Source organism: Pygoscelis adeliae, unplaced genomic scaffold (assembly GCF_000699105.1).
Source record: "Pygoscelis adeliae isolate BGI_AS28 unplaced genomic scaffold, ASM69910v1 Scaffold215, whole genome shotgun sequence".
In the NCBI taxonomy this organism is placed as follows: Eukaryota; Metazoa; Chordata; class Aves; order Sphenisciformes; family Spheniscidae; genus Pygoscelis; species Pygoscelis adeliae.
Window position 1 is genome coordinate 540,163 of NW_008824770.1, and position 25,636 is coordinate 565,798.

At 38.0% G+C, this 25,636-nt stretch overlaps 2 protein-coding genes across 2 annotated transcripts in view; one reads left to right on the forward strand and one right to left on the reverse strand.

The window, feature by feature from the left end:
* FAM118A (family with sequence similarity 118, member A) overlaps positions 1–3,926 on the forward strand; it is a 13,275-nt gene extending 9,349 nt beyond the window's left edge. The window contains exons 7-9 of the mRNA XM_009323638.1: positions 458–490; positions 1,952–2,035; positions 2,992–3,926. Of these exons, the coding sequence (XP_009321913.1) occupies positions 458–490; positions 1,952–2,035; positions 2,992–3,032 (158 nt within the window). The 3' untranslated portion in view covers positions 3,033–3,926. The remainder of the gene's footprint in view (positions 1–457; positions 491–1,951; positions 2,036–2,991) is intronic.
* Positions 3,927–6,111: 2,185 nt separating this feature from the next.
* Positions 6,112–25,636, reverse strand: part of SMC1B (structural maintenance of chromosomes 1B) — a 38,375-nt gene continuing 18,850 nt past the window's right edge. The window contains exons 15-25 of the mRNA XM_009323640.1: positions 22,464–22,570; positions 20,614–20,755; positions 19,006–19,151; positions 17,604–17,757; positions 16,084–16,182; positions 15,040–15,196; positions 14,129–14,283; positions 11,437–11,588; positions 11,112–11,181; positions 6,610–6,720; positions 6,112–6,337 (exon numbers count right to left, since the gene is read on the reverse strand). Coding sequence (XP_009321915.1) covers positions 6,227–6,337; positions 6,610–6,720; positions 11,112–11,181; positions 11,437–11,588; positions 14,129–14,283; positions 15,040–15,196; positions 16,084–16,182; positions 17,604–17,757; positions 19,006–19,151; positions 20,614–20,755; positions 22,464–22,570 — 1,404 coding nt within the window. The 3' untranslated portion in view covers positions 6,112–6,226. The remainder of the gene's footprint in view (positions 6,338–6,609; positions 6,721–11,111; positions 11,182–11,436; positions 11,589–14,128; positions 14,284–15,039; positions 15,197–16,083; positions 16,183–17,603; positions 17,758–19,005; positions 19,152–20,613; positions 20,756–22,463; positions 22,571–25,636) is intronic.

Below are 25,636 nucleotides of genomic sequence, written 5' to 3' on the forward strand. Positions count from 1 at the left end.
TGTTCAGCCTGGAGAAGAGAAGGCTCTGGGGAGACCTTATAGCAGCCTTCCAGTACTTGGGGCAGGGGTGGGGGGCGCCTTGCAGGAAAGATGGGGAGGGACTCTTTATTGGGGAGTGTAGTGATAGGAGGAGGAGTAACGGTTTTGAACTGAAAGAGGGTAGATTTAGATTAGGTATTGGGAAGAAATGGGAACAGGTTGCCCGGAGAGGTGGTGGATGCCCCATCCCTGGAAACCTTCAAGGTCAGGTTGGCTGGGGCTCTGAGCAACCTGATCTAGTTGAAGATGTCCCTGCCCACGGCAGGGGGGTTGGACTAGATGACCTTGAGAGGTCCCTTCCAACCCAAACTATTCTGTGATTCTAAATACAACTTTGCCATTTTGGAATGTTGCATAAAAATGTAAAAACTTTTTGGATGCTAACTTGTGCCGTTGCTGTCTCTTAACACTTCTCTAGATGCTGATCGAGTGGACAGCACAACACTGTTGGGTGAGTAACGTTCTTATTTTCACAGGAAGTTCCATAATCTGTCAGAGGGATAAAAATAAGTCTCATTTACAAAGTAGTTAAATGATTATAGTGCAGCACTCTGATTTAGCTCTGAAAGTCTGCTTAACATACTCTCTTTTTGCCCTCTTATTTTCTTTCTACATATTAGCAGATAACTGCTGGCTTTCAGGTGTCAATAAAATGACAAATGATAAAATGGAAAAGCTCCAGAAAATGTGTATAAAAAATTATTAATGCTGATCAGAGTATTCTAAGGTAATACTAACATCCATGAGGTTTTGGCTTAAATTTCCAAACATACGTTTGGCTATTTTGAACGCCTTCCTTAAGAAGGTATGGAGGAGTGAATCTCAAGCTTAAGCGTGTAGTACTGAAGGTGAATTTTTGGCTAAGCATTGTTCAGGTATCTTTGTGATACTTCTGTGAATAAGCAGAGCAATAATACATTCCAATTTATGGTATATAATAGCAAAACTTCCCTTTGAAACAACACTTCAACTTAAAAACATTACGCTTCTAAGATATTTGTGCTGCTGCTGCAAATGATACCAAACCTGTATAAAAATATTTCATTATTGCATATAAGGGTCTTTGGCATCGCAGGAGATTAAACCCCCCCCCCACTTCTTCACAATCAAAAAGTACACAAGGTCCAAGCTACTTGTGGGCAGATGTAAAGTCAGAGATTACTTTTGTAATTGCAACTAGATTTTAAGCTTATATGTCTTTCAGATGAGTTCATAAATCCCTTTTTCAGTAAAGTACAATTAGGCATCAGTGGAGAAGAAACCAAAAACTTGAGGACAATTTATTCCAGTTCCACTTGACATAAAGCTCCTTTACTAACTTATTAGCACCCCCCTTACAAGTAATCTTAGCACCCATTTACTTGTATTTTGGAATACATAGCAAGTTAAAAAAAAAAATTATTCCTTAACACAGATTTGTAGAATACCCCACAAAAAAAAATATCTAGAGGTTTAAGTGATGGATGTCCTGATTTTGAAGGAATTTCCCTTCCATTCATTTTTACTGTCCAGCTATGCTGTTTATACTTTCAACAGTAGCTCACACCAGCAATTTTTTTCCTCTGAATGAGGGATCCAAACTTTTTAAAGAAGCTTCTCACCTGTGAACTCCACAGGCATTATCACACAAAATCAAGAATTATTTTCCTCAGAAGGCAGCTGTATAATTGGCTACTTCCCGTTTTATATGTTAGTACCAGAGCTCAGTGTTGGGGAAGAGCTAGAGATCACTGAACTGGTGCAGACTTCCAGTAGGGTTAGTGTTATAATTCAGAATTCAAATACAAGAACCTCAGTGGACCAGTAGTGTGTTTATTTTAATATTTGGTGCTTGTAATAAAAAGTATACAAAGCACACGTGTAGCAACATTAAAATATCTTTTTTTTTTTTTTCCCCCCTCTCCCTCCACAGGAACTTCATGTGTGGACTGTGCTAAAAGGAAGTTAGAAGAAAACGGCACTGACTCTCCTAAGAGAATCAAGCAGTCAGACAATGGTATACTCACTATTTAAGTGGGGGGAAAAAAAACCCCAACCAACCCAAAACCCAACCCAGCAGCTCTTTAACAGTAGGTGTTTTACATCTGCTGCATGAAAAGTTTTGAGCTGAGTATTCCCATGGTTTTAAGTGGAATAAAAATTGTGCATCTTGGCCTTTTCTTTCCTAGAGCTGTAAATGTGTAATGTATGTAAAGCTTGAGCATCGTACTAGTCCCTCTCCAGGCACTTCCGTACTACTAAAACTGTATCTGCAGGGTCGTTTAGAAGCAGGTGTGAGTTTTCTCTCCCTGTGCTTCAAGCCAGTTGGACCAAGCTCTGACCAAGGTGAAGCCACGACAGAGGTACTGTTTGAATCTGTCAGAAATTACTTTTGACATACCTGCGACTATCTGTTAGTTGCCTTTGAAATGAAGGGTTTTCTGTTCTTTTCTCATCAGCTGAACTGCAGTTAGGCTGCTGGAGGTTGAACTCTTCAGGGGTCTGTCAGCACATGGCTGCTTGCAAGCTTCAGGTTCAGATCCCTAAGCTGTTAGGAAGCGTTGTTTCACGTTTATAGATCCTGCATCATGATAACCTGCCTATTTTACGCTTTCAGCACGAGTATTTGTTTTCATTTGTCAGTCTGTTAAGGCATGAGATCACATGGAGAAAAGGATGGAATAGTAATGTTATCAGCAAGAACATACACCATATGTACATGGGGGCTTACTGACCTATTTGCAGTGTATTTCTATGGAAATATTTCAAATATTGTTGTTTAAATTGCAGAGTATGCTGCCAGTTATCTCAGAAAGCAGATAATGGATAGTCTTAATGCAGCAGAATTAAAACCAGTTAGTATCTAATTGTGTATCTGTAGACAATTTCTAGTGTGTAAGTTTGACTTCAGTTGAACTACTCAGTGATTAAGGTTAATGCAATGCCTAACTGTTGGGGTTTTTTTTTTCTGAGGTGCTGTTACTTCACCTGCCACTGAATTGTCTCAGCACTAAACTGACATAATTACCAGTCCAGTTGCTAACACTGGTAATCGTATGAAATGTTCTAGTCGGCTGCCTCTCCCCTCAGTGTCTGCAGGAGAGCACGTTCAGGACCATTCTTTGTTCCTACACTGGCACATTCATACCTGGCAGTCCTGGAGGGTTGCTTCAGTCAGGTTTCTCTGCTTATGTTCCCTGTGGATTTGACGTTACGCCTTCAGAGATCACATCACACTATAACAAGCTTTTACAGGGAGTGAAAGTGATGAGTCTGTCAGATGACCTTTCTGTCTGAATTGTGGTATGTCAACTCTTTACTCCCACGTCACAAAAACCATTTCTGCTTGGTTCTCTAGTATGTATGTGTGCAAAATGAAAAGCTTAAAAGCTTCTTTCTAGTCTAGAAACTACTGAGATGGGTAGAGTTTTTGTGGTGTGGAAGTCTTTGTCCCTGTTCTGAAGTAGATAAAGATCTCAAGACATTTTGCCTAGAAAAGCAATCATCTTAAACAATGCATGCACACTGACTCTTGTCTTCTACCCCAGAAGAAAACACCCAGTTGTCTTTCATGATTGACAGTCTGGAAACCATACTTGGGTTTTAGTATGTGATATAATTGCTAAGGACCTCAAGCATCAGTTCTCAGGGTTTCAGCCGTGTTTTTTAAAAGGTAAAAATCAAAAGCAAACCCAGCCTGAATATAGACCATACGCATCCTCTCCCTTTGAGACACTGTATTTATACATACATCACTTTTGAAAATTAAGTCTTCTAGCATTGCGTATAGCGCTCTCTGTAAAACTCCAACCTCTCAAATTTGCTTCTCTAGTCAACATGAATTGGCTGTTTTCAAAAGCGATCAGCCATGCTATTTTGGATGCTGATGTTATCAGCTTATAACACTTTAATTTTGCTACAGCTTGAAGCAACAATTTATCAGATGAGCTGAGCTATTTATGACGCTGATTACCACAATTATTTAAGCCCAACCCTAAAGTCATGTAACTCCTTATCTTGTGCCTGAGTCAGATCCACATTAGGAAATCACACCGCCTCCCTTTGGTAAGGATCAACTTACACCTAGCATTGGTGATGATTCTTCAGTTTTGTAGACACTGCTGAACTGCAACTTACTTACACAACAGCCTCCCCTGACTCAAGTGCCATTTATTTGTATCATGAAAAGCAGATGAGTAAGTAGGGAGTTATTTTAATTCCTAACATACACAGGAAGAAGGTAGAAATGCCTAAGTTTGGCGTGTCCTCCCCCCCACCCCCTGCACTCCAATAATATATTTTAGTCATCTTAGGGATGGGATTGCCTTGCAGCTACCTCAGGGTTTAAAACAGTCAAAAGGGTCAGAACCTGAAGCTTGCCTGTTCCATTTATCTGTTAAGTGAAAGAGTAACTTGTTTAAGGCCCTGTTCAAATTACTACCTGAGTACTGTGAAAGAACTAACCATACAAATTGGCATGTGAAATGATGTTTGCCAATTCTACCGTAGAGGGCTGCTCTTCTACTTAAGTCATAGTTGTTTTTTTTAAAATGGGAGTAAGATACTTACTGAAAACAAACTTGTTGACCATTTATTATCCTGTTGTGCTCAAGCTGTGTAATGAATGTGATAGGACACCTCTGATGAGGGCATACAATCTTTTAATAAAGTATTTGAAGCTAAATAGACCATCCTCGTATAGTAGCTAAGACATGTAGCTTTCACCATTCTTCAGACTGTTCAATTCTTTACTGTATTTTTCTATTTCAACCAGCCATTCCTAGCAACAGCTAGGAACTTCAGTTCCTAGTCTTAATGCAGCATAAGACTAGGTTAAAAAAAAAAAGCTACAACAAAACTTCTGTATTTGCAATACACAGAGTGATGTGGGTCAAAGATCTTTGAAAATCACTAGAGGCTGCTCTTCTATTCATCCTTCACACTACTATTAAGTATTTCCGCATCTGTCAATGGATTCTGAATTAAGGGACTGATGCTAACTTATGACTTACGCTCAGAGTTAAGTAATTTTATTTAATAAAGGGTGGCAGCAACATAAGTATTTGATAAACATCTGTCTACAGTATAAGTAAGTGGACACATTCATGTCATTGAAATGTTCCCATAGGAACACGCTATCTGCTGCTCACATGTCATTCCTTCCTTATGCAATAACCCCACATGTCCAGACATCATCAGTTGTGTGCAACAAGCACAGTATTAGCAACACATTACAAGGTAGATGTGTATAAGCAGCATGGTGGATAAAAGGAAGCTAGTATATGAGCTTAAGAAGATGTAATTATTATGAACAACCATAAACCAAATAAAGCTCTTCGGCATACACCGAGGTGAAACATAAGCCACGTGAAGTGATTCGAGCTCTCTCAAACAGTGTTCTGTATGCAACTTTATTAACTTTGCTTCTTACATGAAGCACGGCCATCAAAATAAACTCGACTTTACTGGGACAGCTACATAATGACGATCTCAACTGCAAACCAATATATTTTTTCTAAGGCTGCTACCTGTATGGCATCTGACTCACACCTGTTTTATTCTTTCCACTTTCATGTGGGGTAGCATCTGACTCACACCTAGAGAGATATATGATGAGCTTTTGTGAAGTTAGCTAACTAGTATTTTCATAAGGTTGCAGTGGAAGACTGAAGTGTTACTGGGCATCACAAAAGTCACATAAGCTAATGGGCGGATTCCAGTATCATCTTGTTTTAAAAAACAGGAAATAACCCTATCTGAAGGCAAACAGATGCAGCTGCGACACAAAAAGAGAGCGTTTGTAAAGGTCTTGACTAGTGGTAGCATGCATCTAAACAGTGCACTGGAGATACGGCTAAACACATTACTTTTCATAAGGAAAGGAAAGGCTTATTCTTCGTAATAGTGTGCTTATGTGAACCCGTAGTCCTTCATCTTAAGGCAAAAACACCTAAAACACTTGAAGAGAAAGCTTTGCATACCAGAATGTACACACTTCAGTAACGACCTCTGGCTATCTCTTACTTGTTAACAAAACTGTATCAATGACCAGCAGTTGCTTCCTTCAATATTTTAGAAAACTGCTTTGTTCGAAAGGTAAACATTTCTCTATCAACCTCTAACAGCCACATTCAAACTCAGGATTTGTTACAGTCAGCTGTAAACACAGTTCTTGCTGTTGTCACCTGGCCCTGAAATCATCCATGCTTTATTCCGAAACGGAACTGCGCTTGTGCTTCTCTGTTCTCTCCTGGTCATTCATGTCTGGATACTCGGTAAGATCCAAAGTCAGTACTCGACTGAACATAAAGTCATCATGCTGAGAAGAGGAAGGATCATACAATTTTAAAACATTTCTGTAATTTGAAATAAGCATTTCATAAATGACTATGAGATACAATAATGAGCTTGAGTTACCAAAATGATCTTTTCATCGAGCCGGTACCTGCACTTATTTCTGAACACAAAGTAGTTCAAATCCAGCAACACAATTATGTACGTGATTCACTGTAGTAACAAGGTGTAAATCAGTACTTCAGCAAAAACCAGTGTGTATTATTTTAACAAAACTTGGTAATAATTAATTGTTACCTCTGGACACACTCCAATCAATGCGTCTGCTTTGGAATAAAACTCTTCCTTTAGAGAAATAACTATCATTTGAAGCTGTTCATGTGCCTGTTCTCTAATGAAACTTGATACCTTTGGAAAGAAGCCAAATATTTCAGTAAGTTAGTTCTGGCAGACTTAAACCATGCTATAATTAGGGAATGATGAGGAAAGAACTGAGCTTCATTAGCTGCAGAATTCACTAATTCAGTTATGAAATAAGCAGGATAAAATGAGAAATAATACAGTCTTAAGACAGGGACTTCGCATGTTCTTAAAGACAACCCCTCGGATTTGCTGCTTTTTGAAAACACTTAAGAAAATAATCACTCGCTCCAATGAATAAAGTTACAGAAAAAGGGTCAGTGACAATGAAAAATATTTTACTTAATATAACTACAAAGGAAGGGGGAAATTCCTGAATAAGGGAAAAAAAAGTGTGAAACGGTTGTTACTGGCTGTATACTAAAATCTTAAATACATATTAGTTCGCTGCAGACAGCAACATTTTTTTTTCAATGATCTGCAAAATAAAAGGACAAATATTAAGTTATAAATCAGTGACTGAATAAGGCAGTATGCCGCCATATAAGTTACATGCTGAATAAAGGAAAACCAGCACATTTTTAATTAGACTTTTGTCTGCACAGTTATAGCTATGTGATAGGGAAGTCATTTTTTTTAAACGGAAGAGCTGCCTTTAGTGAGTTACATAATTCACATTCATTTTACAGTATAATTACAAGTAAATTATTGGAGATACACTTTAGTAAATCCTTAAACTGAAAGAACGGAAAGAAAAAGACTTAGTTCTGAGCATGAAACCTGGATACTAGTGAGTACTAGCAACATTTTCCATATATCATTTTTGCTCACTTGCAGTATTTAATTCCTCTGTCTGAAGGTTTTGGTGCTTTCCAATAACAACTGCATCTTGCAGATAAGGGAAGAGATAGAAAAGACCCTGGGAGCAGGGAAACATTAAGTGAATTATACTTGCAGATCACTGCAATTTTGCTTTTCCTCATTCTGCAATTTAAGACACTTTTTGCACATGCTTAAAGAATAATCTAACTCTCCTCATAACAAAACCTAGACAGATGTTGAAGCCAATCAAAGGAATTTTCTAGGAAACCACTATTTTGTCACCCTCTTCCTCCATTACACGGGAATGTGTAATTCCATGCATATTACGGAATATCTGCTCTCCAAGCATACTACCCATCACAGCCTGTATCACAGGTTGCCTGCTTCATGTTGCTTATGTGAAAAGAGCAGCCTTTTTAGTAATCCTGCCCCAACCCCTCCACGCTGCATCTGGTTACGGGAGCAGCAGGCAGGAGGAGGACTGCAGAAGGGCAGTAAGCCAAACGGGACGTTCTGGACTGGGGCCACGCAGCTGGTATGCCCCAGCCTTACAGGAGACGGGCATCTCTAGCCATGAAGGTTACAAAACAGGTAGAAGCCCAATTCAAAGCAGGAAGCTCAGTGTAACTTCCCAGTCAGGTTAGATGGGCCCCAAGGACTCAACTAAAGGCTTAACGTAGACTACTAAGGCAATTTCAGGGTTAACCCTAATGTGTAATATAATGCAAGTTTAATAGCTCTTTGGCCATAAAGCGCTATTTATGGATGTTATTTTTATAAATATACATTAGACCAGAACTTAGGATACTTAAAACTTTCTGCATTAATGTTATTTTCTTGAATATGTATCTTAAAAACATACATTATTGTTGCTGATGCGTCAAATGAAATATGATACTTTCAAACTGTAAAAAAATGCCACCAATTGAAGGTTATAAGCCTAGCAACCATTTGGCTAACAACTGTTAATATGACCATCTTTTGTGGGCTACAAATGTGATTTTTACCTGAAGAAAAGTAAACCAGATTTGAAATACATTTGAATTGAGAAACCCAGCTGCATAAAAGAAAAATCAGCTGTTCTTTGTTCATAGCGTTCTGAAAAAGAATGGTGCTCAGCATATTCTTCGGTATAAAGTGGCCATCTCTTCTGCCAGATGTGACAGAATGAGCCTACTCAGAAAGGCAAACTGCAGCAAAGTGCCTCATTACTGTGTTTCTCATTAGCTCTGTTAATGCATCATTTGTAGTCTCTATGGAAAGTTGGTTAACATACTAGAAATCATTAACTTCATGGAATGTGTACGTAATTGATGACCGGTGCATCTATAACTGCAACAGGAACTTATGTGGATAAACTAAAGTCATCCAGGTGATGACCTGCAATTTTGCTAGGCATGATCTGGGACCCCAGCCCGGCTCCAGACAACCATGGAGAATTTTACATTCGTATCGAAAAGACCACCTCAGAAGTCTGCAGAGATAGGAAGTACTAGACACCTAATACACTGCAGCTTTGATGAAAGACAAAAACGTGAAATTTAGCATTAAATAGTGTAATAGCAGACAAGAAAGACAGGAAAGGAAAACTTGGAGGCAGCCTGCATAACTCTAAGTCATCAGCCATGATACATTTGACTGCAGAATGAAGAATAACATCCAGAATACACAATACTGGTATTTAACCAGAATATGTGATCTTCAACTGTTACGTCAACTCATAGTGGTCCTGAGCAAAAGCCTAGTAACTAGAAGAGTATCCTGTTAAAAAGCTTAGATCACAGAGGTGTTTTTGTGATCACTTGATATGTAACCTTGTGTTGAGGTTTAACCCAGCAGGCAGCTAAACACCACACAGCCATTCACTCACTCCCCCCCAGCCCCTCAGTGGGATGGGGGAGAGAATTGGGGAGGGGGAAAAAAAAAAAAGTAAAATTCGTGGGTTGAGACAAAGACAGTTTAATAGGACAGAAAAGGAAGGGAAAATAATAATAATAATAGAACATACAAAATAAGTGATGTACATTGCAACTGCTCACCACCCACTGACCAATGCCCAGCCAGTTCTCGAGCAGCGGTCACTGCCCCCTTGGCCAGCTTTCCCCCAGTTTATATACTGAGCATGACATCACATGGTATGGAATATCCCTTTGGCCACTTTGGAGTCAGCTCTCCCGGCTGTGCCCCCTCCCAGCTTCTTGTGCACCTCCAGCCTTCTCAGTCAGTAGAGCATGGGAAGCTGAAATGTCCTTGGCTAGTGCAAGCACTGCTTAGCAACAACTAAAACATCGGCGTGTTATCAACATTATTCTCATCCTAAATCCAAAACACAGCACTGTACCAGCTACTAGGAAGGAAATTAACTCTATCCCTGCCGAAACCAGGACACCTTGTTTCTAATCATGTCATTGAGAGCCAAACCCTAAAGCTTGCTTAGTTATTTTCCTTGCAATCCCATTATAGCTAATCTGGTGTTGCTGAAACACACTGGACCGAGTTAAAACAGACTCGGGGCATATCATCTGCTTGGAAGTAGTGGATGATGGGTATCCCTCACGGACTTGTATCCCAAGGAATGTTTAAGGAACTTGGGTTCAGGAAAACACTTCTCACAATGCTGCGTGGAGTCAGTAATCTCCAAGAAGGAATTCTATCTGGCAGGCACAAGTAACGGAGCTTCCCCAGCTGTCTACTATAGAGGTACCCTCCAAGTAAACTCTGGTGCACTTGGCACATCACTCCACTGGGGGGGGGAGAGAAAAAAAAACAACCCAGTTTTGTGTTTATAAAACTGGTTTTGTCTGTTAGGCTCTACCTAAGACTGACATCACTGTTAATGCAAGTAGAAATATAGCTTGATCTTACTTTATGTGGAAAGGAATGTTTCCATGGAAGAAAATCCAGGCACGTGCGGAGGCCTTTTTGATTCCTCTCCTACATACAATCTCCTTGTATTGAGTCTCCTGCTCCCAGAGGCTGACATTACAGCTGGCAATCTTTACTGTTTCTGTCCTATCTTAAGTTTTTGTTACAGTGAACAGTTATTAGCAAAAAGGGAAAGAAATTGAGAGGAGGACAGGACGCTATTTTAATCAAGCAAGAATTCATGTGACTAAAACGATGGGAGTGACAGCCCTTAATTGGTGTTAATGTAAAAATATTTAGTAGGCCAGTTACATAAAGTAAATACTGCAGTGATAGAATGACTTGATTTTCAACACGCTGATTTTCCTTTCTGCCTCTTAGACATAAGGGAACTCAAAGGCCTTAAAAATTCCAACCAAAGAAACCCAACCAGCAATTCACAAGTGACCTTCATGTCAGATCGTACCACACGTAGTCATGCTGCATGCTTTCACACTCCTGACCTATTTTTCTCAACTTCACAGTTTGGGGACTGATTAAAACACACTTAGATTTACGAATTTAAACCTGGCCCTAGTCTAACATCTCATACAACCACTATTTCAGTCCTAAACCCAATATATTTTAGAACAGGTTAAGACAGTGTAATCAATCTCTTTATCCCAAGAACCTGTAATGAAAAGTCAGCATCTTTCTACAAAATGTATCGTTATATTGTCGATAAAAGGATAAGGCAAAAGGGACCAACTTACTTTATCAATGTTGGTGTTATCCAGGGCAGCATCTATCTCATCTAAAATAAAAAAAGGTGCTGGCCGAAAACTGTAGAAGACAAGACAGTATTTTGCATTTAGATGCAAAGATGTTAATAAACATTCTAATTACTTCAGAGATTCACTTACTCTATCATAAAATTTTGATAAGAAGTAATGACAGGTAAAGAATAAGGACTTTACAAATGTTTGAATATTCTTATTAGCAGATTTTTTTAAAAACGTGTTTGTAAGTGTAACACTGTCTATCTTCCTGCCACTTACTCAGCCACATACTTGGATAATACCGTAACATTTCTTTTACCTGTGTATAGCAAACATAAGAGCCAGAGCTGCCACAGATTTTTCACCTCCTGACAAACTGTCCATTGGCATAAAGCGTTTTCCCGGAGCCACGCAGTTAAAGCCAATGCCTTCCAGATAAGGCTCCTCAGGATTTTCAGGACTAAGGAATGCCTGGAAACGCATACATTTCATTATTAATAGTGACATTTATAAAATTATTAAGATGGGTACTTTTTAGGTTTAAATACTGACTGAGCTAGTGTTGTAACTTAGCTTCATTTGTAGGTAACACCTGTTCATCCATACTGAAGAGCAGCACTGTAAAATTTCCCAGTGAATATGCCTTTGTTAACGAATCATGAGCTAGGAGGCTAATTAACAAAACCGTTTTGGAAATAGCTCCACATCTTTGGTATTTACAAACTTTCAACTACTAAATAAACTTGATATTATCACCTTTTATGTAATCGCTTTGTTTTTTTTAAATTATTAAGATTTTAGACTTCAAAAGCGGTTTTCTTGTTTGTTTTGAAGTAAATATACTTCCAAAATTACACTTTTTTGTGAAAGGCTAGTTTTATAAAATCTAGCTTTGAGCTGGAGAAAGATTTTGATATAGGTAGGCTTCCTCTATATTTTGTATCCCGGTTCCCAGGTCCAAAAAGTCAAAGTATTATTTTAAAGGAATGGCCATTTTACCAAACCATTAAAAAGTATGATGGATAAGCTAATTGCTACATGGTTTATTTTTCCCATTAAATAGAAGAGACAATAAAACAATACAGTCTCTTCCCCTCTGCACAAGTAGATACAGATAAAAGAAGAATTTCCATAGTTGACACTTATTCCAAATGGCTCCTCTCGGATCATAGATACAGTGGAACAAAACCGAAACACTACAGGTACTTTGATTTAAAATAATTTGTGTGGTAAATAGTCCTGGAAGTAAGATACAGTGCTTGCAGTATCTTTGTTCTGTTGGAGGTATGCATAGTTTCCTTTTTCTCTGCTGAGAGAATGCCCGTCATCGTTATTACAGTGTTCTTCAGGCTGTAAACATGTCAAATATCTTGCAATGCAACTGCCAGTTCTATGCCATTGCATATATCTATGCAAGAGGAAGTTTTTTTTCAGATGTAGGGACACTGTTAGCAAAAATCATCTTGTAGCTTTCTAGGGGGTACGTATATTCCTTGCTCAAAGTATGAAAGGAACAACATTTCTCTCTCCACAGAAGAATGGAAGAGAACTGGTGGTGAACCCAGCAGTGAATACATGTACGTACAGTTTCTTAGGCAGCAGGTTTTTTTAAGGTACTTCTAACACACAATGTGCTGATGAAACAAATTTTACTGAGCGATATATTCAGTGCATGAATGTTTGGAGTCCAGAATCTCTGGAAGTTAAACTAACTCAATCTATCAAAGCTTCCCTTTTTTGGACTGGATAGTAAAGCTTTATTAATAAATGTTATTAATACAATAATATTAAGAAATATTAATTTTAATATTAAGAAATGTTCATGTTAAAAATTGTTAAGGTTGCTTAAAAAGCATCTGTTCAAGCTGCAACCTAGGCCACCTCCTCTGACGGCAAAACTCAGCGCTAACCCTTTCCTTAGCTAACCACAGCAATCGCCACGCACAGAGCAATCATTTCTCTTCCAATGCAATTAGACCAGCTTCCTTCAGCTGCTATGTTAGTATCTAGCAGACAGCTTTAGCTTCCCAGCTAATCACAGGATAATCTCTTGACCAGGTTACCACTATGGTTCAAATCAAGGCACAGTATCACAGACCTCAGAAAGAAAGCACACAACTAATTTTTGGCAACGCATCTGGAATATACTGGTTGTTCCAGAGTGATGCAAAGTCAAGACCTGCCTGATGTTTAGTCTAGGGGAGAAGGTATGTGCCCAGTAATCATGAAGAAAGAAATGCTTTATTATCCTGTCCAACCTAGAAGCAGAAAGGATACGTTTAAATATATTTAAGGTGTTCACTGAATATCTGACTCCAAGGGAAAACACAAAATCTGAAGTTTAAGACAGACAAGAGTTCAAGCCTGAGCCCTTTAAACATTCAACCATCTACCATCAAAGCATTTGGGAGTTTCCTCTTTACTTTCGGCGTTAATACTGGAACACTAGCAAAGATTAATACAATTGTGACACAATTTTTCTACACGTTTCTTAAAAGTTGCGAATGCATTTAAGTCTGTCTTTTTAAAGTATTTATTTAAGTGGGGTATAAGGAGTTTCAAAACCTCATACAAAACACTAGCACCGAAACAGTGATTTATGATTTTTAGTTTTATCTATACTAATGATTAAGTGGTTTTAATACCTTTTTATGGGTATCACTAGATCTGTAAACGAATGTTATTTTTAAATGAAGCACTTGAATATATTTCACATTTGTGTTATGGTAATTTACAAGTCTGCTAAATACAAAGAGTAAAACTAACCCAAACCGAGTAGTTCCCAATTTTGTTAACACTTTAGATCACATTACTCTAATGTCAAGCATGCTTTGGCATATTACCTATTCCTCCTCTGACCCTAAAATTCTCAAGTCTTTATTATTTGTGTAATTTTCTTCTTCAGGACTGAAACTGTCTTTGGAAACTAAAAGTGTTACTAAGTTCTCTTATTCTAGATAACAAAGCATCAAGTAGGCCTTTTAAGCCAAGCACCTACGAACATGACACACCTGAGCACTACTGTTTCTGCAAAGTTTCTTGTAGATCTGATCAATGGCTATGGAGGCATGCTCAAAGCACCGGCTAAAAAGCTCGTATCTTCTTTTTTTCACCTGTTCAAATTCTTGCTTGCATGTTCTGGCCTCCTTCCTGCTGGTCTCAAAAGCTATGAAAAAAAATGCTGAAATTACTCCATAATAAGCCTCTAAGCAAACACACAGAACAAATATGTATTTGTGTACCGTAACAAGCATCAAGGAGTATTTATTGCAGAAAAAGGTTCTAATGCACACACAAGGAGCATACCAATATTATGAGTTTCCTTCCAGATTTCAAATGGAGGCCCCAAAACTGAAAAGTTGGGATGTATTCAATCCGCTCTATGCCACATTCATCTGGAGCAATGAACAAAATTCTTCTCCTAATTCCTTCTGTAAGCTGGGTAGCCTTAAGCAGCACCAGCATTTACCTGTTACAGCTTCAGATCTCCTTGTTTTTCTTAATATGTTAATGTCTGCAGTGCTCTTTGAGGATACTGATAGTTTTGCGGTAATGCTCATTGAGTTCTGGACAACGTATATGTGTCCTTCAATTATTTAAAAAAAAATTAAAGAATTTTATTATTAAAGTCAGTAATTTCTAGAAAATAAGTAAAAAGACTTTATGATGTCATTTGGCCAACAAAGTATCTTTCCAATCATTCAAACTGTATTTCAATAAACTACTACAGACTAAAGTATACGTTAATAAATTGTTTACATTTAATTAAAAAGACAACTGAGGATAAACACTTGAGCACAAAACATACCTTAATATCTGAAATAAGCAAAGTCAGCAGGACCAACCCCAGAAAGAAGAATTTCAATTAGGGTGAAAACGCTCACAGTCACAAAAGAGATTAAGATGAAAGACTCAGTGTTACCATCTATTGACTGTTGGAACTTGTCCCGAGCTATCTGTAATTTCTCTACTGCTCTCAGGTTTGGAGCAGCTGTCTTCATTAAAGTAGTCTCTTTAGATTTTATTTCCTGCTGCATCTGGCTCAGATGATCCTCTATATCTTTATCAGACTCTAGGTCCTGAAGAAAAAAATAAAAATACTAGAACAATAAAATTTGCTTTTAGGCCAAGACATTTCATCATATATGGCAAGCACTCATGGTTTCTGGAAGAAGTACCCCACTCATCTAATAGCTTTACCTGGAAACACAACAAAACAAAAAACTCCACTCAGTTCTCAGAATAAATTTATTAGGTCCTAAGCATTGTTCCACAAGACCTTTAAAAACAGACCACAAATTCCCTAGAACTCTGGGTTTAAATACAACATGGGAGGGAGGATTAGCTGGCTTCACTACTTGCTTTGTAAAGAAAATCTTTGGAGACAGGTTCCCGATGAATTCTTCGAGACAAGTTCCAGTGATGACAGATTCATCCCTTGCTCTGTACCTAGCCTCTGACATTTAATTGTTTTCCTTATGATTAAAAAGGAAAAAATCTACAAAAAACTGCTGAGAAAAAACAACCTAATGGACTGCTCCAGAGGGAAGTACAGTGAGTCTCAGCCTCTGAAAATACTACAGAGAGAAGGCCGCACAACCCCCCTGGCAGCCAATCATTGGCTTCTAGCGTTTTGAGTCATAACCTATAGTGTTGGAACGTAAAGGCAGAAGGTAAAGGAGGAAGGAAAAATCAGAGTTATATTTACTGTTTCCCCATTCTATTTTTATGGTTTAGGTAAGCTTTAAATTAAATTTAGTTATATGGGAAACTGACCTATCCAGAAATCCCACACATTAGTGCTATGTATGATTGCAAAACCAAAACACACACACACATGCACTTAGGCTTAACTGTTTTTAGTAAGTTTCATTTAAAGACTAGGGTGAAGAATAGATAATTTCAACAAGTAAAATATTTTAAATAAAAAACTTGATCTCTAATAGTTTCAAACAAAAAAGATTACCTTCAGGTCTTCTGCTAGGCTGCTGTAGTCTATCTGAATTGCCTCCTCCCTTTCATAGATACTTGATGTAGTCCGAACGCTTTCTGTTTCGGTTCCTAGCTATAAATATGAAGGACATTCCAGTTCAGAAATATGACAGTTAACTTTTAAACTGTTAAAACAATACATTAAAAGGATATAAAATGAGGAGACAGTGGTAACATGGTATGAGGTAAACTTCCATAGCTCCTCCCCTAGCCAAAATGGAGTTAACAGTTAGTTAAGATCTTATGAGTCTAATTAAAAAATGCACCTTTTAAATGAAGATGAAAACATCTGCTAATTTCAGTTTGAAGCTAAGATGAAAGCAGCAATTTATTTGTAATATATTTAGAACAATGCGCATACTGTAAATATCCTGATTGGAAAGATTTACGTTCCCATGATTAATTCAATCCCCTTTCAAGGAAAGGCTCTGAAGTGTGTAAGTTGAGGCGTTTGTTCCACTCATTTGGCCTCAGAAGAAACGAGTAGCTTCACTTCTGTACGGCATAAGTAGAGTATCTTCTGGACACCGTAAGTCTGGATTTCAAACAGCTACTTTTCCTCGAATAAAACACGTGCTGCATGTTGTTACCAGTCCCTTTCCCACCAAGATTCTTTCTCAGAACCAAATCTTACTGGTCTTCTCAGTGATATTAATTAGGAATCCAAGTTGTTATTCCTACTGCCCCGCTCCTTGGTTTCATCTCTTCCTTATTCATAAGCAGCGAGAGCTGAGCTGCCTACATACTCTGATGACTAGCAGTTCATGTCCTTTCCCTTCAAAGGCTGCCTACCTGACTGCCTTCATTCTGTCTGTCTTCTGACCCACTCATTCATACCTATCCTCCAGCAAAAGTACTTTTCTAAGGAATCGGTTCAACAAGACGCCTTCCAAATTCACAGACTTGTTACAAGTCCCTCAAAACCCATAGCTCTTTTCTTTTGTAACGGGAGAAAGTTTAATTTCTCCTCACAACAGATATGCTGGAAAAAGAGGAAAGACTGAGAAAAATAACGAGGGTCAACCCTCTGATAGCAGGAGTATTTCTATTTTAGCCTATCCCTGATTTCTGTGAGTATCTACATCTACTGAAGACAAAAGGATGATTTTAGACAGCATTCATATTATGGATGATTAACCGAATATTATCTCAATCCATGTTCGTGCCATATTTACTTACATTTCTGAATTGACCCCTGCGTGTCCTCTTACAATACTCCTTCATACCAATTTGCTTGTACCACAGCGTTCTTATATATTTCACAGGAATACATTTCAAGCACTATCAAATACACTTGCAAACAGTATTTCTGTCTACAAAAATACACAGAAATCCTTCTTTTGAATGGATGAGGCCTGATCACGTGAAAACAATTTATTTTAATATTACTATGCAAGACATGCAGTCCTCTAAGGAAAAAAATAAGTATCTTTAAATTTAAGACTGAATAGTTGCTCCTCCGTGACATCTGTCTTCTGTAAACATTTTAAGTACCTCCACTTCACTGATGTCATCCAGTGATCCAGACAGGAGCTTTATTTTCAAGTCCTGCACCTTGCATTCAAGAAGCATATTATGTCGTCTTAATCTTTTCTCTTCCAGGGCAGTTTCTATAGCTGTAGCTTCCTTTTGTAATTTTGTAGCTTCCCTACATACACAAAAGGCACAAAACAATTAAAGAGCAGAAGCATCGCTGCCAATAACATCCACAGCCATACAGCATGAAAAACAGTTACCAAGCTCAAAGAGGGCTTTTTCCTCTATAATCCCCATCAAACAAAGGAAAATGGTACTTAACTTCTTCCATCCCCTTTATTCTCCCAAATTACTCAAGAGGGAGCTGGGAACCACACACTATTCTAGCATGCAAGCTAACACTCTGGTATTCTGTATTAACTCTTAACTCTATCGCAAGGTAAATGCTAGTAGCACGGACACAGTTTCAGTATATTGGCAAGTTCACACTATAGAAAAGGTGGATATTTGAACATGCTAATTATAACTAAACTCTGTTCTGTTCAGCTCTGCTGAACATGTATGGAGATTTGATCCTTGTAAATTTAATCAAGTATCTTCTATCATTACTCTACTTGAAATACACCTTGTTTCTTTGCAACAAACTCCTTTGATAGCATCAAGTTGCTAAATAAGGCAGAGACATAACAGTCTTACATCGTTAAAATTACATACTATAAAATTAATTACTAGGCATACAATCTATGAGTTTATACAAAATTCCACAAGTTTACCTAACTATACTGTGCCAACATGTCGCTTTTTTTAAACATAAAGACAACTCATGATTAAGAGACATTAAATACACCAATAATAAACAAACATAAGAAAACTGAAGTATAAACTGTCCCCAAAGCAGTTAATTTAAAAGAACAGTAAGGACAAAATAGTGAGCTAAAATTAGTATTAGTTTAAGGTATCCAACACTTGAAAGGCCTAGAGAAAGTGAGAACACTGAAATTAGAAAAAAATTCTCATTATTTGAACCAACTGTACAACTCCAACAAAAATATGAAACTACCAGCAAACTTAGTATGTCCCCCCCAATCAAGTTGTAAGCTAATACATACTTATCAGAAGTCACTACATATTTATCAGAAATCACAGCGAGACCTAACAGTAGATAGATAATAAGATAATGTTTTTCTATAAGGTTTATGGGATGGCTCTCATGAAATAATCTCGTTCACACTACTTTTGGGAACCACATACCAAATTAGAAACACTTTTTAAGTAATGCATACTGTAAATGCAAATTACCATGCCTCTAATGAATCTTTCACAAGAAAACAGAACAAGAGAAATTCAAACGTCTGATCACTAAAACTCTTCTAAATATTATCACATTAATCATTTTCCCAGGAGTACAATTAGTAATTACCTATTAAGAGTTAACAACGTCTTTCTGAACTCTTCAACTTCATTTTGGGTTTTTATAACCTCAGATTTATGAGCACTTAATCTATCCTTAAGATGTTGCTGCTCCTCCACAATTTCATTGACTTTTTTTAGAAGCTTTTCCTCATCCTGCATAGAAATATTTACATTTTTAACCTTTCACCAGAAATTTTGATATGAAACCTTTATAATACAGAAGGAAAGAGTTAAAAGCTTAAACCTGTTCCAATACATTCAGATGTGTTACAGCACAAAATCTGAAAGGCACTGGGAAACAGCCTGTCTTATACATAGGAAGATCCAGATGTTCAGTATACATAAGCACAGCCAGCTCTGGATTTGTGACTGTACCGGACTAAACTATAAAGCCATCAAACAAGGCAGGGATCCTAGGACGCCTACGATCTGTAGGCTACTCCCTTTTCCTCACTTAGTCCCTTAACCCTGCGAGAAGGATCCCATCTGCTCTGCATCTAAAACATACTTAGCAACACCTAAGGTAACCTGAAATCCTTTAAAAAGTATTGTTCATTAAAGATAAATCCTGAGGTAATCTGCAGAGAGCAAAGAATCTGTGGAGGTACTCTAGAAGGGTCTTCCCCTATATAACCCATACCACTGCTAAACTGCTAGAAATTAGGTGCTAGAATATAGTAAACCTAACGCTACATGCATGAAGACCCAGTCCTTAAGAGACCAGTATTACGGCAATCTAATCAAGACTTACTGCTGTTGCGGTATCCGAACAAAGTAGCTCCAGCATTTAATACAAATGATCCTTCTCTAGGCCAAAAATACCTGAATTTGCTCAAAGTCGTATTTCAGAAGAGTTACGCACACAGGCATGAAGTCAGACATGTTTTTGTGCATGACTAAGGGTCTGCTGTTTTTCCTCAGTATCAGAAATACATGTCTTCTCATGTTAAAATACAGAGTTCAAATGATGCATGTGGGGTTTTTTTGCCCACTTTGGGGCAGTTTTACATTTCACTTCTGTTTTTTGTTCAAAGCACTACTACACATCTTTTCTCCTTCACTTTCTACTGCACCACAGCAGTTTATTTAACAAGCAACATTAACACAACAAAAAATTACTTATGAATAAAGAGCACTATGAAGGAGGAATCCAGACATATTACTTCAACTAAAAATCTAAATTAGTTTTCACAGAATTATTTTAAGTCTATTAGAGGCTGTGAAGCGCCTTAAAGATGCAAAGCACCAGAGTTGCTTACTATTAGTCGTAAGATCTTCTAAAGAATCTCAGCCGCATGCTACTAGTTTTATCTGTAGTCATATGCTGCCTTTTCATATGAACGAAAAAACAACATAACACTGTACATACAGTAATCCCAAATTTAATTTTTAGTAATCTTATGTTTAATAATAAGTACCCTAATTATTCCAAGGTTAAAATGACAATATGCAACTGCATTTTTTTTTTAACATTTACAAAGTCAACACTGAATTAAGCCCTAGAAGAATTACTCAACAGCATCAACTACGTTTATTCAAAACTGTAATTCAATCCCTTCTCTCCTCTCAGGCCCAGACAGAGAGATACATGTGTATATATATAGTTTACAGTTACCTTCTGTAGCCCAGTAATCTCAGCTTCATCTTTATGAATGGTCTCCCTCAACTTGCTGACTGTGTTTGTTAATTTTTGTAGATGATCACGATTATATTCCAGCTGAATGTTTAGTCTTGTCTTCTGATTTTCAAATTCCAGTCTAGTCAAAGTACAAGTATTTCAAACCAACACTTACAAAGCAGGCTAGTAACTGTGATTTTAAGTTATTATAAGATACATTTTCACTTTGACTATTTAGATAGCATTTTTATATCTTCTACATGAACACAAAAATTTGCATACGTTTGGATCATCGATTCCGCTACACCATATCCTGTGCATATACTGGGAGTTACAAAAATACAGTGATAATAGTTCAAAGAATACAATATAAAGATACAGTATGGCCACATTCAATACAGAAAATAACACAAAGTTCAAGTATCTCAGTATGAATGATATACCTGTAAATGATGTAGATACGAGCTGGGCAAAAGCTACACTGATGCTGTGTATTTATCCAATGCCTGCACTCCCTGCTCAGCCTCCGCAAGCCTCCTAGTCAGCTGGCATGTATGTTTATCTGATTATAAGGAATCTATCTCATTTGGGAGATGGCAATTAAGAAGCATGAGACCAGAGCTTTTTAAGCCATATTCAGCCTTGGTTATCATCTCTCAATTGAGACCTGTATTTGTTTATAGGGGTACAACGGCAAAAACTTCTTCACATGCTGCTGTGAGAAAGGACTGAAGTAAAACTAAGCAGCTGTTTAAAGGAAGGTCTCCCCTCAGCTGTTACTATCTGCCTCCGAGCTTTGAGCTTCCCAAATGATTTACTACTAGTGCTGCATCTGCTCTTCAGGCAAAAGGGATGGCACAACGCCAGCTACAAGCTCTTTAGACCTGGGCAAGAAGGCACCATAGCACAGGCTTACAGGACTAATGATGGCAAGTTAGGGCACAAGCAAGGCCAAAGCCGTATGTGCAGTGTAGCATAAGGCCATGGAAAAAGCTCCTCTTTTCATTGTTCTGTTACTAACTTCTTACACTTCACCAGACTTCAGTTTTTGCAAACATAAATAAATGATCAAATCACTTCAGCCAGCAGGTGCTTTAACTGCAACTGAATGCACCGCACTGCTACCTCACCGCAGCCCTAGCCAAAAACATACATTTGGACCTGTTTCTGAAAACCGGTCAGAGAGTCTCTTAGCAGCTGAAGAGATAGCTGAAAAGAAAATGGACTTCAGTGCTAGCCATTGCACTAGTCACGTAGAAAAGGTGTATTTTCTATAAATAATGTCAGGAAATGCACAAACTATCATCTGCCTGAAAATGCCTGTAGTACAAGCAGACAGTTCATTTTAACATTCTCATTCTTTAAGATATAAATTTATGGTCCTGTGACATGTGCCTGTTTGAGGGGAATACCAGCTGAGGTTGCCTATGAGAAAATTAAGATCCTGTTTTCCTTAATAGCATGTTCCTATACCAAATCACTGCATCTTACACCTGGTTGTCCTTTAAGATTTGATACATGAGTGAGCCTTCATGTCATCCTCAATTTATGATAGAGCCATTTTTCAATGTGGATTTTAGAAAATTATTCCTTGCTTTATTTTGCTATACCAGTGCTACCAAAATAGTACATTTTACCTATCAAGTTTGTAGCAAACTGTCACTGACCATAACTGTCCAATAAACCCAAACCATAGCGGTGCAACTGCTAACTGATCTTTGCAGTGATAATGTAACCTTTTACAGTCTTCTAGGTTTTTACGGTATTTCCTGTGATGGAGTTACTCATTTATCAGTGTGCCCAATCAAATACAAACCACTTTTTTACATTTCAACTACAAATACCACCTTCTCTTATCAATCTCCTCTTGTTGTCTCACATGTTCTTGTTCATACACACGAATATTTTCTATACCAATTTCTTCACAGAATTCCTGGAAAACAGCATCTTCAGCCTTTGAATAAAGAGAAATGGAGAAAAAAAATGTTTATACCATTTTGGCACTCACAGAAGTAAAACATTTAGACAATCACTTCATGCTACAGGCTGGATTTTCAAGGTACTTAAAGAAACAGCAAACTGAACTACTGAGAAGTAATCTGTACTTGACATTTTCAAATAACACTTTCAGTACAAATGCCAGATACAAGGCATACGATCTGCAAAAGGTAACTCTTATCAAAGCTTTTATTGACAGCACCTGGTCATTCCAAAGACAATTAAAGTCATCACAGTGTAACCAAATTCTCTGGTTCTGCCTGTGGTTCCCAGTCAACTGAAGAAGAGAAAGCTGAATGGTACACGAGACACTAGTCAGATACACCAGGTTTCTTCGTGTAGCTCAGTTCTTCTTTTCAATCCTTTCAAGTGATCCATAAATATTAATTGCTATGTTCCATTTATAGCAAAGCCACAGCAAAAAAACCTGATAGAGAATCTCTCATTTCCTAATTACGCAGTATATACTAACAAAAGCCTCAGCCAAAAACAGTCCTAAAATTTTAATGAAAAATTTAAGCAGACAAATAGGTATGGTGCATATGGCAGGACTGAACAAAGAAATAGCAACAGCCTACAGCATTTAAAAGCAGACCCAATGGACTGAACAAAATTTTAAGAGAACTTTACACGTCAAAACCTAGTATTGTTTATATTGTTTTGGTACGCAGGCTTGTTTAACCAGATATCAAATACTACATCAAACCAAGTTATACTATTCAAGTAACACTATTCTTTGGAAACTGATCACCAGCCTCCATTTTTTTTTTGGTTGGGATTTTTTTGGGTTTTTTTGTTGTTTTTTTTTCAGAACAAGCAAAAGAAAAGTCCCCTGGATCTGGCCTAAACATCAACGACTTCCTCAGTGTTTGCAGATGACACACATCTGCACTCCCTTGTGCCTGTACCACAAGAAAGACAGAGAACATAGAGCAGTTTTGGCTTGTTTTACAAGCAGAATTCCAGTCACACATTAATCCAAGAGAGACTGATGAGAATGGGTCAGAGGCCAGGAACTAAGTTACATTCCATACACCTCCAGTAACTCCACACAACGGTGAGGAATCTCTCTTTCTCTAAGAATCTACCTTTACACAAGCATCTAGGTGCAGGGCTGTGAATTTTCCAGGTAAAACTGCAGCACTTTTCCATAGTTTGTACCAGATTCCTTTGTTTGGCAAGAGTAGGAACAAGGCAGCTTCCAGAGGTGCTTATTTTGCAGAGAGGCTAAAGTTATTGTCTGCTCTAGTAGAACACAGTATGAAACCCCTCTTGGTACCAGATTAGGTTTTACTACTATTCATTTCACTGAATGCCTTCAGTCTCTTCACAATAACCATGCTTTTGAATTTGTCAGCTGTCTGTACGAACTGTTCTGGGGACCATCTGAAGATTAGAGAACGATAGGGAAAATGAAGGATGAGATGGCAGAACAGTCTACAGAAAAAACAGCTGGGAGACCTAACTGTTGGATCACATATCATAGAGAACTTTTCCTGTTGCTGATGAAAAGCAGAAAGAAGCAGGTTCTAATGACAAAAGCTGTTTAGTACCATAACAGATAATGAATTTGGACAGGTGGGGATAGCACGAGGTCCCTAAGCTCTGCATCAGCTACCCCTCAAAAAAGAGGGAGATCAAAGACAACTCAGTTATATCATAAGCTAGTCCCATCTTCCATGAATTGGACTCCAAATGAATGTAGGCATACAACAGTTGTAAAACCAGAACAAAACAAAAAACCAAAACCCCAAAACCACAACATCCAAAAAAACCCCCACAACCCCAAAACACCTCTTCCCCCAAAAAAACACCCACCCACAAACGAACAAAACAAACCCCTAAAACAGTGGAATGCGGAATTTGCTGACAATCATCATGCACACCTCAACCATTCTCCTAGGGTAATCAGACTGCACAGAAAAAGCACAGATATTGACTACTTTCCAAAGAGAAAGGTATCTTCACGCTATGATGCTCTTTATCTACTTTTCTAGTATATAGTGGTGTAACAGGTCATCACCTAGACATGACACCTGTAGAGTTCAGAACAAAGCACTCTAGCAGTGCTGAGAACTGTTCTCAGCTCTAGAAAACTGATACAGAGCTCTCTTCCTAATGTCATGAGCATGCCTGATCTATTCTCCCTGTGGGTTGCAGAAGTAGTGGATCTTCTCGTCTCCCGATGAAAACATATTGATAGAGCACTTGCACATAGACACTGCACGGGTCCTGCTATGACTGCAATGAGAATGATTTTCAGAAGGACAGTCACCCATGCAGAGACTGTCAACCAAGTGGGTGCACTGATTACTGAGAGACCTGCAAATCTTCTGGGTGCATACAGAGTTTAGTGTATGTACATGCTGTCACAGATCCATATCGGACAGGAAGACTTAACACCAAAAGTTACAGTCTACTCATGCAGTCACACTGCAAAATTCTCTCTCCACAAAAAGGAAAGATCCTGTAACTACAGTTTCTTACAAAGAACTTGGACATTAGAGTCTGAGAAAGAATAAGCTGAGATTTATCAAATTCTATCCTGAGGCCATGAAAGTCCTAGAGAGTATTTTTCTGGGATTTGATCTACAGTGAAAGTTTACTCCAAGAGCTCTAAAGCTGTGAACTTCGATGGACTGTCCCTGCTCAATACTACAAAGAGTAAATCATATTTATGAGCAGAGCAAGAAAAGGTGGAGGAAAACCAACCCATCTTCTTCAAACTCAAAAATTCTCTTACGTCAAATGAAATTATAGTGTGTGTATTAAGCAAAGCTTTATCTAATATCAAGAAGTAGATGGTTTTGGTTGGTTTGGTTTGTGTTTGGCACATAAAAGTCACAGCATTTTGATTTTAAGGAAATTGATTTGCAAAGCTATGATACATATATACTAACATCCAAGTGCATTTCTGTTCACAGTTACCTTGGTAAGAAAGGGAGAGAATGTGGAAAGATTGCTGGAGTAACTTACAACCCTTGCCAACAAAGTAGTTTACAAAGTTAAAAGTTGTCCAGGT